This window comes from Gopherus flavomarginatus, chromosome 5, assembly GCF_025201925.1.
Source record: "Gopherus flavomarginatus isolate rGopFla2 chromosome 5, rGopFla2.mat.asm, whole genome shotgun sequence".
In the NCBI taxonomy this organism is placed as follows: Eukaryota; Metazoa; Chordata; order Testudines; family Testudinidae; genus Gopherus; species Gopherus flavomarginatus.
The window spans coordinates 140824512-140837816 of record NC_066621.1 but is presented as its reverse complement, the minus strand read 5'-3'; the positions used below and the strand labels follow the sequence as shown (position 1 = coordinate 140837816).

The 13305-nt window shown below is 40.2% G+C and overlaps 1 protein-coding gene across 1 annotated transcript in view; it reads right to left on the bottom strand.

Moving 5' to 3' along the window:
• TDRD9 (tudor domain containing 9) overlaps window positions 1-13305 on the bottom strand; it is a 150380-nt gene that overhangs the window by 70911 nt on the left and 66164 nt on the right. The window contains 2 exon segments of the mRNA XM_050954259.1: window positions 6027-6085; window positions 7852-7955. Coding sequence (XP_050810216.1) covers window positions 6027-6085; window positions 7852-7955 — 163 coding nt within the window.

The window sequence follows — 13305 nt, the reverse complement described above, 5'->3', positions numbered from 1 at the left end:
ACTAATAACTAATATCTTAATTCTTATACACACACACACTCTATACCTAATACCTATACACACACACACTTATCAGGTGTTCTGCAGCTGCTGCATAGTTACCAGTCCTGAAGATAGCTTAAGTTCATGGCTTGATTTTGCAGCTTGGGTTCATAGCTTGTGGCGGCTAACTGGCCAGGAAAGCCGGGCACAAGGCCGAGCTGGATCTCTGTTGGGCAGGCACCGATGTTCTTCCATGTTGGTAGCAGAATGTTACCCAGAGTCTCTCATCTCACCCTTCTTTTTTATAGGCTTTTAGTTTGGATTCAAAGTCTATAGGTCTTGCTGTGTCACGCTGCCTCTGGGTTTAGATTGATCATCCATCAATTGCAGGCGTGACTTTCAGCCTTGAACCTGGCTTTGATCTTCCTTCTGTTGTCCTTTTCTTTTTAAGGTGGATGCTTCTTACTTTGTTTAGGGCTGTTGTCTAGGTCTTCAGCCATTGGTATTTGAACTTTTATCTCATCAGGACAGGCTGAGGCTGGAGGTTGATTCCGTCATTCATACATACCTCATTCACACATCTAAACTAAACTAATAAGATTACAGCAGGGTTTGCAAAAATGAAGGTTGGAGGAAGCTTTTACAAAATGGAGTGAGTGTTTTAAAATGGGGTTTGAATTACAATATAGAACAGAAGTTACAGTGTAGGCAGGTGTAGTGAATGGTGAACAGAAGTTACATTAATAAAGTGAACAATTAAAAACAATTTCATTTATCAGTTCTACAAGGATATGGAGGTAGATATTACCACATCCGAGGTAGAAGCCAAACTCGAACAGTTTAATGGGACAAAATCGGAGGGCCCAGATAACCTTCATCCAAGAATATTAAACGAACTGGCACATGAAATTGCAAGCCCATTAGCAAGAATTTTTAATGAATCAGTAAACTCAGGTTGTACCGTACGACTGGAGAATTGCTAACATAGTTCCTATTTTTTAAGAAAGGGAAAAAAAGCGATCCATGTAACTATAGGCCTGTTAGTTTGACATCTATAGTATGTAAGGTCTTGGAAAAAATTTTGAAGGAGAAAGTAGTTAAGGACATTGAGGTCAATGGTAATTGGGACAAAATACAACATGGTTTTACAAAAGGTAGATCGTGCCAAACCAACCTGATCTCCTTCTTTGAGAAGGTAACAGATTTTTTAGACAAAGGAAACGCAGTGGATCTAATTTACCTTGATTTCAGTAAGGCATTTGATATGGTTCCACATGGGGAATTATTAAATTGGAAAAGATGGAGATCAATATGAAAACTGAAAGGTGGATAAGGAACTGGTTAAAGGGGAGACTACAATACTGAAAGGTGAACTGTCAGGCTGGAAGGAGGTTACTAGTGGAGTTCCTCAGGGATCAGTTTTGGGACCAATCTTATTTAACCTTTTTATTACTGACCCTGGCACAAAAAGTGGGACTGTGCTAATAAAGTCTGCAGATGACACAAAGCTGGGAGGTATTGCTAACACAGAGAAGGACCAGGATATCATACAGGAAGATCTGGATGACCTTGTAAACTGGAGTAAAAGTAATAGGATGAAATTTAATAGTGAAAAGTGCAAGGTCATGCATTTAGGGATTAACAACAAGAATTTTAGTTATAATTTGGGGACACATCAGTTGGAAGTAACAGAGGAGGAGAAGGACCTCGGAGTATTGGTTGATCATAGGATGACTATGAGCCGCCAGTGTGATATGGCTGTTAAAAAACCTAATGCAGTTTTAGGATGCATCAGGAAAGGTATTTCCAGCAAAGATAAGGAGGTGTTAGTACCATTATACAAGGCACTGGTGAGGCCTCATCTGGAATACTGTGTGCAGTTCTAGTCTCCCATGTTTAAGAAGGATGAATTCAAACTGGAACAGGTACAGAGAAGGGCTACTAGGATGATCCAAGGAACGGAAAACCTATCTTATGAAAGGAGACTCAAAAAGCTTGGCTTATTTAGCCTAACCAAAAGGAGGCTGAGGGGGGATATGATTGCTCTTTATAAATATATCAGAGGGATAAATATTAGGGAGGGAGAGGAATTATTTAAGCTTAGTACCAATGTGGACACAAGAACAAATGGATATAAACTGGACACTAGGAAGTTTAGACTTGAAATTAGATGAAGGTTTCTAACCATTAGAGGTGTGAAGTTCTGGAACAGCCTTCCAAGGGGAGTAGTGGGGCCAAAAGACGTATCTGGCTTTAAGACTAAGCTTGATAAGTTTATGGAGGGGATGGTATGATGAGAGAGCCTAATTTTGGCAATTCATTTGGCAATTGATATTTGATTATCAATCAAATCAAGCAGGTAAGTATGTCTAGTGGTCTGGGATGGGATGGGATCTGAGTACTACAGAGAATTCTTTCCTGCATGCTGACTGGTGAGTCTTGGTTTAACTGATCGCCATATTTGGGGATCAGGAAGGAATTTTCCTCCAGGGCAGATTGGCAGAGGCCCTGGAGGTTTTTCGCCTTCCTCTGCAGCATGGGGCATGGGTCACTTGCTGGAGGATTCTCTGGAGCTTGGGGTCAAAAATTTGAAAATATCTGTTCTGTACTTGCTGGACACTGATGCAATTATTCTTTCCAATTTAAAACAGGTTCAGTATTTACCAGCATCCTCTCCTAAACTAGTTTTTCCTGGAAAACTGCGAACTCTGCAAGTTGGGTGCCCATAAAATGGGGTACTATTAATAGGAACTCTGTGGCAGGGGCAGGGATAGAACCCAGTTACCCAAGGTGACATTCAGCTGCCATAACTACAAGACCCTCCTTTCTCTCCATCTGCATTCTCTGGGCTCATGCACAATTTACTTTCTAATTTCTGCAACAAATGAGTCAGGAGTCCTATGTACAGCATCTTCATTTACTACACAATCCAGAGATTGAAATCTTTTGAATCGCAGTGTCCTGTGGGCCATGTCTGTGCTGCATATGTCCCCTGTGCGCCCCAACCACCCCTCCCCAGTCCCTCACTAATTCAGAGTCATAGACACAGAGAAATCAAAAAAAAGTGGGGATACAAGCCGAGTTGTGGGACCCACACTGACGACACCTTGGAGAACCACAGTTCCTGCTCTGCAGTTTTACAAATATTCTGCCATATATTTCATGTTATGGTAGTCTCAGATGATGACTCGGCACATGTAGTTCGATTTAAGAACACTTCCACTGCAGATTTGACAAAACACAAAGAAGGTACCAATGTGAGATTTCTAAAGGTAGCTACAGCACTCAATGCAAGGTTTAAGAATCTGAAGGGCCTTCTAAAATCTGAGAGGGACATAGGGTGACCAGATGTCCCGATTTTATAGAGACAGTCTCAATTTTTAAGTCTTTTTCTTATATAGGCTCCTATTACCCCCCACCCCTGTCCTGATTTTTCACACTTGCTGTCTGGTCACCCTAGAGGGACATGTTGTGCAACATGCTTTCAGAAGTCTTAAAAGAGCAACACTCTGATGCGGAAACTCCAGAATCCAAACCATCCAGAAGGAAAAACAACTTTCTGTTGGTGTCATCTGACTCAAATGATGAAAATGAAAATACATCAGTCCATACTGCTTTGGATCATTATCAAGCAGAACCCATCATCAGCATGGACGCAGGTCCTCTGGAATGGTGGTCAAAGTATGAAGGGGCATACAAATGTTTAGCATATCTGGCAGGTAAATACCCTGCACTGCTGGCTACAGCATGCCATGCAAAATTCCTGTTCTCACTTTCAGGTGACATTTTAAATAAGAAGCAGGCAGCATTATCTCCCACAAATGGTAAACAAACTTGTTTGTCTTAGAATCACAGAATATTAGGGTTGGAAGAGATGTCGCGGGGGCATCTAGTCCAATCCTCTGCTCAAAGCAAGACCAACACCATCTAAATCATCCCAGCTAGGGCTTTGTCAAACTGGGCCTTAAAAACCTTTAAGGATAGAGATTCCACCACTTCCTCAGGTAATCCATTCCAGTGCTTCACCATCCTCCTAATATCCAACTCAGACCTCCCCAACTTCAACCTGAGACCACTGCTTCTTGTTCTGTCATCTCCCACCACTGAGAACGGCTGAGCTCCATCCTCTTTGGAACCCCCCCTTCAGGTAGTTGAAGGCTATCAAACCCTATCAAATCCCCCTTCACTCTTCTCTTCTGCAGATTAAACAAGCTCAGTTCCCTCAGCCCCTCCTCGTAAGTCATGTGCCCCAGCCCCCTGATCATTTTAATTGCCCTCTGCTGGACTCTCTCCATTTGTCACATCCCTTCTCTAGTGCTGGTCCAAAACCGGATGCAATATTCCAGATGTGGCCTCACCAGTGCCAAATAGAGGAGAATAATCACTTCCTTCAATCTGCTGGCAATGCTCCTACTAATACAGCCCAATATGCCACTGGCCTTCCTAGCAACAAGGGCACACTGCTGACTCATATCCAGCTTCTCGTCCACAGTAATCCCCAGGTCCTTTCCTGCAGAAATGCTGATTAGCCAGTCGGTCCCCAGCCTGTAGCAGCCCATGGGATTCTTCCTTCTTAAGTGCAGGACTCTGCACTTGTCCTTCTTGAACCTCATCAGATTTCTTTTGGTCCAATCCTCCAATTTGTCTAGGTCACTGTGGACCCAGCAATTGGCTAAACAAGAAAAAGGACAGAGTGGACTTGTAGGTTCTAAAGCAGGGATCCTCAACGCAGTGCCTGCAGGCGTCATGGCACCCGCCAGGGCGTCTAAGTATGCCCGCATACTGGCCGGGTGACAAGCATCTGCTGAAATTCCTCCGACAAGTGATGGCATTTTGGTGGCAACGCCTCTGGATGACGCTGTTTGTCGGCAGCATTTCAGTGGTGACATCTATTGATGTTGCCACTTGTCGGCGGCATTTCAGCAGATGCTCGTCTGCCACCACAGTCCTCCGCTGCTCATCGTCTGGCGCCTGCCAAACGAAAAAGATTGAGGACAACTGCTCTAAAGTTTTACATAGTTTTATTTTTTAGTGCAGCTACGTAAAAAAAATTTTACATTTGCAAGTTGCACTTTCATGATAAACTGCACTACAGTACTTCTATGAGGTGAATTGAAAAATATTTTTACAGTGTAAATATTAGTAAAAATAATATAAAGTGAGCACTGTACACTTTGTATTCTGTCATAATTGAAATCAATATATTTGAAAATGTAGAAAACATCCAAAAATATTTAAATAAATGGTATTATATTGTTTAACAGAGCGATTAAAACTGCAATGAATAGCAATTATTTTTAATCTCATGATTAATCACAATTAATATTTTTTAATCGTTTGACAGCCCTACATGTATTACTTGATACATGGCTTTTGTTTGGTAGTAGCTACACAACTAGATTCATACTTTTGGAAAGGCTAATGGGCGAGTTTAAGTTTTTCCAACTTAAATTGGTTCTTCAGAAACCAATACAGCCTCTTGTTCATTCATGCAGTGCTGTGTGGTCCCTGACACATTATTTATTAAATGCTTAAAATGTGCCAAGCAACATACAGGGGGGAAAAAAAAAAAAAGATGCTTAGCTCCAACTTCAAGGATCTTGATGAAGGCTGGATATGAGGCACTACTCACCATACAGTCACATGAAGGAGCTGTGTAACCATATAGAATGGAGAAACTGAATGCAGAATTTCAAGTATGACATGATTCACTATTTAACCCAGTAGCTGAAACAAAAAACATTTGGAGGGGAGGTGACGGGGGGGGGGGGGGGGGGAGAGAAGGGTTGGTATCTTTTGCTATACTGCAACTTTATTTAAAAATTCTAAGATTAGAATAGAGTATTTTACAAAGAAGGTTACTTTTTATTTGCTGCCATGTTCATACAGGGTTGGGGTAAAATGGAAGACTGATATATGTACTGATGTTCATGTTATCAATTAGAGGAAGAGTGATGTCAGAGAAAAAAGATGCAATTTCAATACATACTAACAAGCTGCATCCCCCCTCACCAAAACCACAACAAGAAAAGGTCAGTACTCACCTGGCAGAAACACCAACACACTGCCACGCTCTGACATAAGGCCCAAATTTTTCTTCTCCCTAATATCAAAAATATATTTTAATTCATTTCATACTTCACTAACCTCAACCTATTATGTTTCAGTTCCCTAAAAAACAGTTTATCTTGTAAGAGTTAACACAAGTGCACTTTTCCTATCAGCTGTGCTATTTAAGTTCACTGAAGAGACATGATACAAAACATCACCTAAAGCTATATTTTTCATAAAACATGTACATAAATACTGAAAGCAAACCTGCTCCATGGCCTTTAGAACTACGTCACATGCAGAAGTACTCCTGTTTCCCTTGCATCAAAATTGTGTTATATAAAAATCTCTCTCTCTGATATCACTACTTGAGAATTAGCTAAAAATTTGTGAAGCAAAAACTCTATCCTTACTTTAAAAAAATGCTATGTTAGATAGCTCTAACAAAAAAAGTTTCCTATTATAAGCAGCATGTAACGGTAAGGAAAATTGCAAAGCTACAACTGAATGAGTCAGTTTTACAATAGCAAACAAAAGGAATCCTTTCACTTCATAAGCACTGATAAGTTAAGCCATGACATGAACTGCTAGAGACATCACTCTGCTTAAGCCTGTGTGTGACAGAGACAAGAGGCCACAATCAATTTAATGTAATACAAAAATCTTATACTTGGTAGCAGTAACTTCATACTGTTGTAACGTATTCTGTAAATGTAGCATGAAAATCACTATTCCCTTACTGTACATATAAACGTTTTATTTATAGCAATACCAGAAATGTATTTTCACTAGAGGGTAGTAATGTCTCTTTCTATTATGAGCAGTTCCCTTTCTGAAATTAAAAACTACAATAATAAATATACTAATATTGGTCATGAGAACATTTTGTATGGTGCTTTTGACTAGTCTTCTAAAACAGTCCAACAAAGCAGCACTATAGGGAGTATTCAGTTCCTCAGAAAAAAATAAGATCAAAATAATCCTCATAATGAAAGTGATAAATGAGCAGCATACTTATCACATTAACATCCCCATCGACACTTACGTTTTATAGTGCAATCTGGTACAGTTTAAGTTTCATGATTTTTTTCTAAAATGTCAAAAGCTTACATAATAACATTAAAAAAAGCTTTCAGTCTAAAAATTAAAGCTATTTCTTCAGTACATATTTACAACTTCGTAAAAAAAATCAGCACGACAGAAAAGTGTAGCTTTAAGTTGCAATTCAGCACTAGAAAAAGTTCTACTAGCTTTAGATTTTTTTTAACCACATTCCTGCAGATACTGAATACCAATTTACAAAATGCTACAGAGCACGACAAATGAAATTGCCTTAATCTGTTCTACACTCTAACCTAATATGCACATTAAGCATGAAAGTCTGAAAAATACAAACAAGAAAAGACATCAGCCTTCATTGGTTCTTATATAACACCACTTTCCTTCATTCCTTTGTTAATCAATCCGAGTTCTGCATTTTTGCTTCATATGAAGAACATTCAATCCCAGCCTGCAGCAAGAGTCTATTAAGTTTTCAACTGACATAGCTTTGATGGTCACTTACACATTGTGCCCTGCCGTGTATTTTAAAAAATTCAAGAAATTCAATAAAAGCTACAAGGGGTCTAAATACAATTAATGTGAACAGAAATCACGCCAATAAGTCATCATTCAAGACAAAAGGAGGAAAAGTGCAAAAAATAAAAGCCACATCAGAATTGCAATATAGGTACTCCAAGGAATCATATTCCCGAATTCAACTTTCATTTCGACTGAGAGTCACAAGTTCTTCACAAACAGACCTGGAGCACATCTTACCCACTTTCCTTCATTTCCAACTCATCAAACAGTTGAATCAGAGAGACTGCAACTTCATACATTTCTTTAGCAATCATTGGTTCATCAAAGATTTGAGGAGAAACCTAGAGGGAGGGGAAAAAAACTTGATGTTAACATATTGACATGTAACACTAACACTTTCAAGCCTAAACATTGTGAGTAGATTGCCAAACACTTTCTCAGTTCAAAATTAAACTAGCACCTGACCTGAATTCTTTCAAATTTTCTTGAATGTATTAAAACCATTCCAATAGAGAAGACACTAAAGTCAACCTGAAACTTTACACGGAACTTAATCTACTCAGAGGGATGAACTTTTGATTCCCACAACTGATCTTATTGAATACATTATTTCTTCAGACATTTTGCACGCATTACAGCATTGTTCAACACCTACTGGGGTACATCAGTTTTTAAAAAAAATACTAAAGATGTTCCGTGTAACAGTTACCTACGTAGGATAAGCACAATCAACTCCCAATTTCCAGTAAAGTTTGCAGGTCATGACAGATAAGGCTGCAAGATCCAAAAGGATGATGGAATGCATCGATTCACCCTCATACTAGGCGAGGAATAATCCCTGTCAGAATTCCTATAGGAAGTGCAGTTCCACATGAGCAACACAGGACTGTGTTATGTTTGTGCTGGCACCATCTGGCACTTAAAGCTATATTTCTTTTTACAGAAGTATTAGTGATCAGGACTTTTTCTTATCTCCTCCTTTTTTGCTGCAGTCTGCTGCAAAGGCCAGACTATAAATTAGTTTCATCTCAAAACAATTTATTTAAGACTGTTGATTTTTTGCAAGTTAAAACGTTACTTGGCTTTGCAGAGTCCTCTGAAAGACCTGTTCAAGTGGTAATTAAGAATCAGCAGTTAAGTAGACTGAGATTTGTGTTAGCTGCTCAAGAGATCACCACCTCAAACCAAGCCTACGCTGGCTCCACCTCCATCAAGTCACTGAGTGCATCCACCTGATCAAACTGGTCCTGTCAACACTGGTTCTCCCCTTGTGAGGTAACTCAAGTCTCTTCATGTGTCACTATATAATGCTTGCATCTGTAATTTTCACTCCATGCATATGAAGAAGTGATGTTTTTTACCCATGAAAGCTTAAGTCCAAATAAAACTGTTAATCTTTAAGGTGTCACTGGACTCCTTGTCATTTCATCATGGACACGCATACATATGGCATGCCTTCTAAAACCTGAATGCCAAGCCACACTCCCCTCTTCTTATTTAAATCCACTCTTAACCTTGCTTCTGTACTACCATCTAAAATAGTGGTTTACAACCTGTGGTCCACAGACTCCTGACGGTCCTCAGACTATGTCTAAGACTTCCAAAGTGCTCCGTACCTCCATTTGATATTTTGTTGGCGTCCGCAAATGAAAAAAGATTGAAAACCACTGATCTACAAGAACTAGAATAATTTAAAAAGAAACTAAAAAGCTCAGGTTCCACTGCGTATCAGTAAAAACACATATGCCAGAACTGAGTCTCCATATGACCCTATTACTATAATCAGTTTCCTTCTTTACCTCTCTGTCCATTATCCACCCAATGCTTCACATCTTAAAAAAGAATATGACGACGACCAAAGTTGTGGGTTTCTTTTATACATGTCCTAAGCAGCTAGCATGTTTTGGTGTTGTGAAATAAGTCAGTCAATCTCTGGGAGAGCCTCTGGCATCCCATACTTCTCATCACAGCCACTGGGTTTTTGGTCTTCTTCAAGCTACTCTTTCCCAGACTACCCCTAAATGTTGTACTCTCAGTCTTTTCACTGGCCACATGTACTGTAATCATACATCCTAGACTAGTAGTGCACTTGACCCAGGACTCTGCTTTCAAAGCATGTTCACTCAAACTTCAACCTCCACAACCATCTCCATCTGGCTCACTCTTGACTTTTCTGACTGAAATGCTTCATTAGACATTTGTCCAAATTTTCTCATTGTCAAAGTCACTTAACACACCCCTGAAAAAATGGGAGGCTTGAGTGCCTCTTTTCCACAGCCTCTTCCTTCTTATGAACTTTGCGAGCCCTGGAACTCATGCTCCAAGGCACACTATATTCTCTCTCCAATTACCAGACCCATCCAGTTTTGTTCATTTGGTCAGCAAATATACCTCGTCAGTATTCAACTTCCTTTACCAGCTGCTTAACACTCTCAAGGAATGCTTTGTCACTATGGGTATGTGCAACTCATGTAGGCACACCCATAGTGACAAAGCACTGGTAAAATTGTACGCAGCTGTCAAAGGAAGTTGAATAGTGAAGACGAATATTTGCCAAGCACAGAAACAAAACTGGCTAGGCCTGGTCACGACAGAGAGAGAACAGTGCGTCTTGGCACGAGTTTGCAGGCATTCCCAAGCCAGTTTTGATCTAGCTTCACACTTCTCAAACTCTGGCTCAGGACCCCAAAGTGAGTCGTGACCCTACTTTAATGGGGTTGTCAAGGCTGGCGGTAAACTTGTGGGGGCTCAGGGCTGAAGTAAAAACCCAAGCCCGCCTCACCCGCTCAGGGCTGAGGCTGGGGCTCAGGCTTCAGTCCCCTCACATTGTGCTGAAGGCAGGGCTCAGGTTTCAGACCCCAATTCTGGGGTTGTTGAAGGACATAAATCCACACTGTGTAGGGGTCAAGCATAGGAGTCTATTACGCAGAGCCCTGGCGGACTGTTACCTTGCTTATTAGGCTCAGAGACACTGTTAATCAATTGATTACAATAGAATATATAGATTTTTCATGGGCAGGGGAAAGTGACGGGGTAGGCAGTTTTACACCTAATAGGTATAAAACCTGATAGGTTCTGTAGCAAGACAAGATAGCACAGTGGCCAATGGTTAACAGGTTACATAGTGTCTCCGCCCATGGTCTTAAGTTAGCAAGCTAACATTTAATTAATACTTTGATAAAATGTTATTAGTATAAAATATATATGTTGAATTCTGATTTGGGGTCTATAGGAATGGAGTAACTCCTTTGATTGTCCAACAGGTACATTTCTAGGAGTTAAAGCAAAAGAAACAGGAAAGTATATGGCAATAAAGATTGTCTTCTGTGTGTCTAAAGGCAGGCATTGGTCCCTTGGAAGGGGAGGTGGGAGGTTGCCATATCTTATACTGACATGTGCCAACTTTTCATAAACTCTAGGTTCGATCTGTGGGAAGAACATCTCCCTACAGAAGAAACTAACAATAGGAACAGGGATTCTTTGTTTAATTTGCAACTTTGAATAAGACACAATTATTTAGTTCTTAGCTCCAACATCTGGCAATTTGCTGACTCATCCTATTTTAGCAAAACAAGATTATCTGTTAACCCCAGCTTTCTCTTAGCTGATTACTGTTTGCTAGGCCTCTGGTCTCTTGACTATATTCTGGACTTTGGGTCTGAAAAAGAGCTGGCACAATCTATATACCTGGCTGTTATATAAATGCGCATGGATTTTAACCCTTCAGTTGTATAGTATTTTTTGTTGTCAGAAGGGGGTCACGGTGCAATTAAGTTTGAGAACCACTGATCAGGTAGACCACAACTAGCTCAAACAACAATAGTAATGTAGCCATGGCAGCAGCTAGCCGCTCAAGTATATATCCAGGGTCCTGAGTAGGCTTATATTCAGGAGGCTGGTTCATGCGCTTCTGTCCCTGCTGCCACAGATAACTGCTATTGTCACTCAAGTTAGCAGTGATCTAGCCAGATGAAATCTACATCAAGAATCACTACAGGAGCTGCAATTGCATCTCCTGATTGCGAACTACACATATGTGAATTACAGCCTCATCTATGCTTGGACTTCTCTTCTTGTTGTTACCATCAGTCCAACTATTCCAGTGGCAGTATCAGTGGGAATGCCAGAGAAGTCAAGGAACCGGCATTCTAAGCACTGCATCCTCTAAACCTGGATTATGTGACACTGATTAAAAAGCAGCGTCCATCATTGAAATACACCCACTGTGGCTGCCACTGGGAGAGAAAGACCAATTATAGCAATGGTGGAATAAGTTAGGGAAAAAGCGAATGTTAAATGAAGCCAAAATACAGTAACAAGACAGTGCTGGACAGTTAAGAAGCTGGCAGTGGAAGCTGAAAGACAGAGGACTATTTGGTGAGAATATAAACAAAACTTGGATAGTCTGAGTGTAAAGAACAGAGTAAGGACATATTTATCACTTGTTCACATTCTACTTCACTTCTACCGGTATAAAACTAGAATTATTAAAAAAAATTCAGACTGAACAGTCACATCAGGACACAAGCACATGCTGTATGAACTTTGTGAATGCTGTAACTAGGACTTGAAGAATTTAACTTTTCCACTGAGGTTTATTTAGTTTCTTGAAATATAAGGGTATAGTGATTTTTTTTTTTAAATCAACTTAATTTCAATGGCTTTGGTATGAAGTTGTACCTTTCTTTGTGGACTTCATGTTCAATGAGGACTTGCTCTCCCCTGGCTGCTTGAATTTAAGATGTTGCTTTTTGAACTCTCTGCTTGAACAGCTTTCAAATTTGTCTTTTCACTTTGCCAGAGCTACTGCAGCTCCCTTTGCTATTCCTCAACATGACAAGACTGCCACACAGCCCATAAAAAGGTAACAATATGATAATGCATAAAATCCATCAGTACTAACATAGATGAGTGAAATAACCCATCAAAAAGCAGAACTGATTTTGATATATACACTTCACTGTCTGACATCTGGATTCTAGAAATTCAGTCCAAAACACACACAAAAGAGTCACCCCCATAAAAAGAAATGAGGGACTTTACTACTGATTTTACCAAATACGAATTTCTCACACAAAACTTCAAATGACAAAGCTTTCACTGCAAATAACGTATACAACTTTTTTTCAAAGGAAACATTCTTAAACGTTATTCATTAGAAACAGGGAAGAACAAAGGCAGGTGGCAGTGCAGGCTTTCTGGTGTCCAGCTGCTTACAAAATGCACTGCAACACTCCAACTAACATCTCAAAATATAATAGTATAAGACTGAAAGAAGCCACTATGTGCCACTGATGTGACATGAAGACTACATGCCTACACTTCAAGTTAGGGGTGCGATTCCCAGCTCTTATGGACATACTCATGCTATCTCTCGTTGAGTTAGCATGCTAACGGTGGTAGTAAAGCTGGAGCAGCACAGGGAGCAACGAGCATCAGCACAGGCTAGTTTAATCAAGTATGTATCCATGGTGGTCTAGGTGAGTTTGTATTTAGGCCAGCTAGCCCATGCCACCACTTACCACTGCCCATGTTACCATGGCTACCCTAGTTCAATGAGAGCCAGTGTGAGCATGTCTACATGAGCCAGGAATTACACTCCTAGTTCCAAATGTAGATGGAGCCTTAGATCATAAGGAGTATGAGAAACACAGAAGTGAACTGACAGGGAGCACCTTCACTTGCCACATT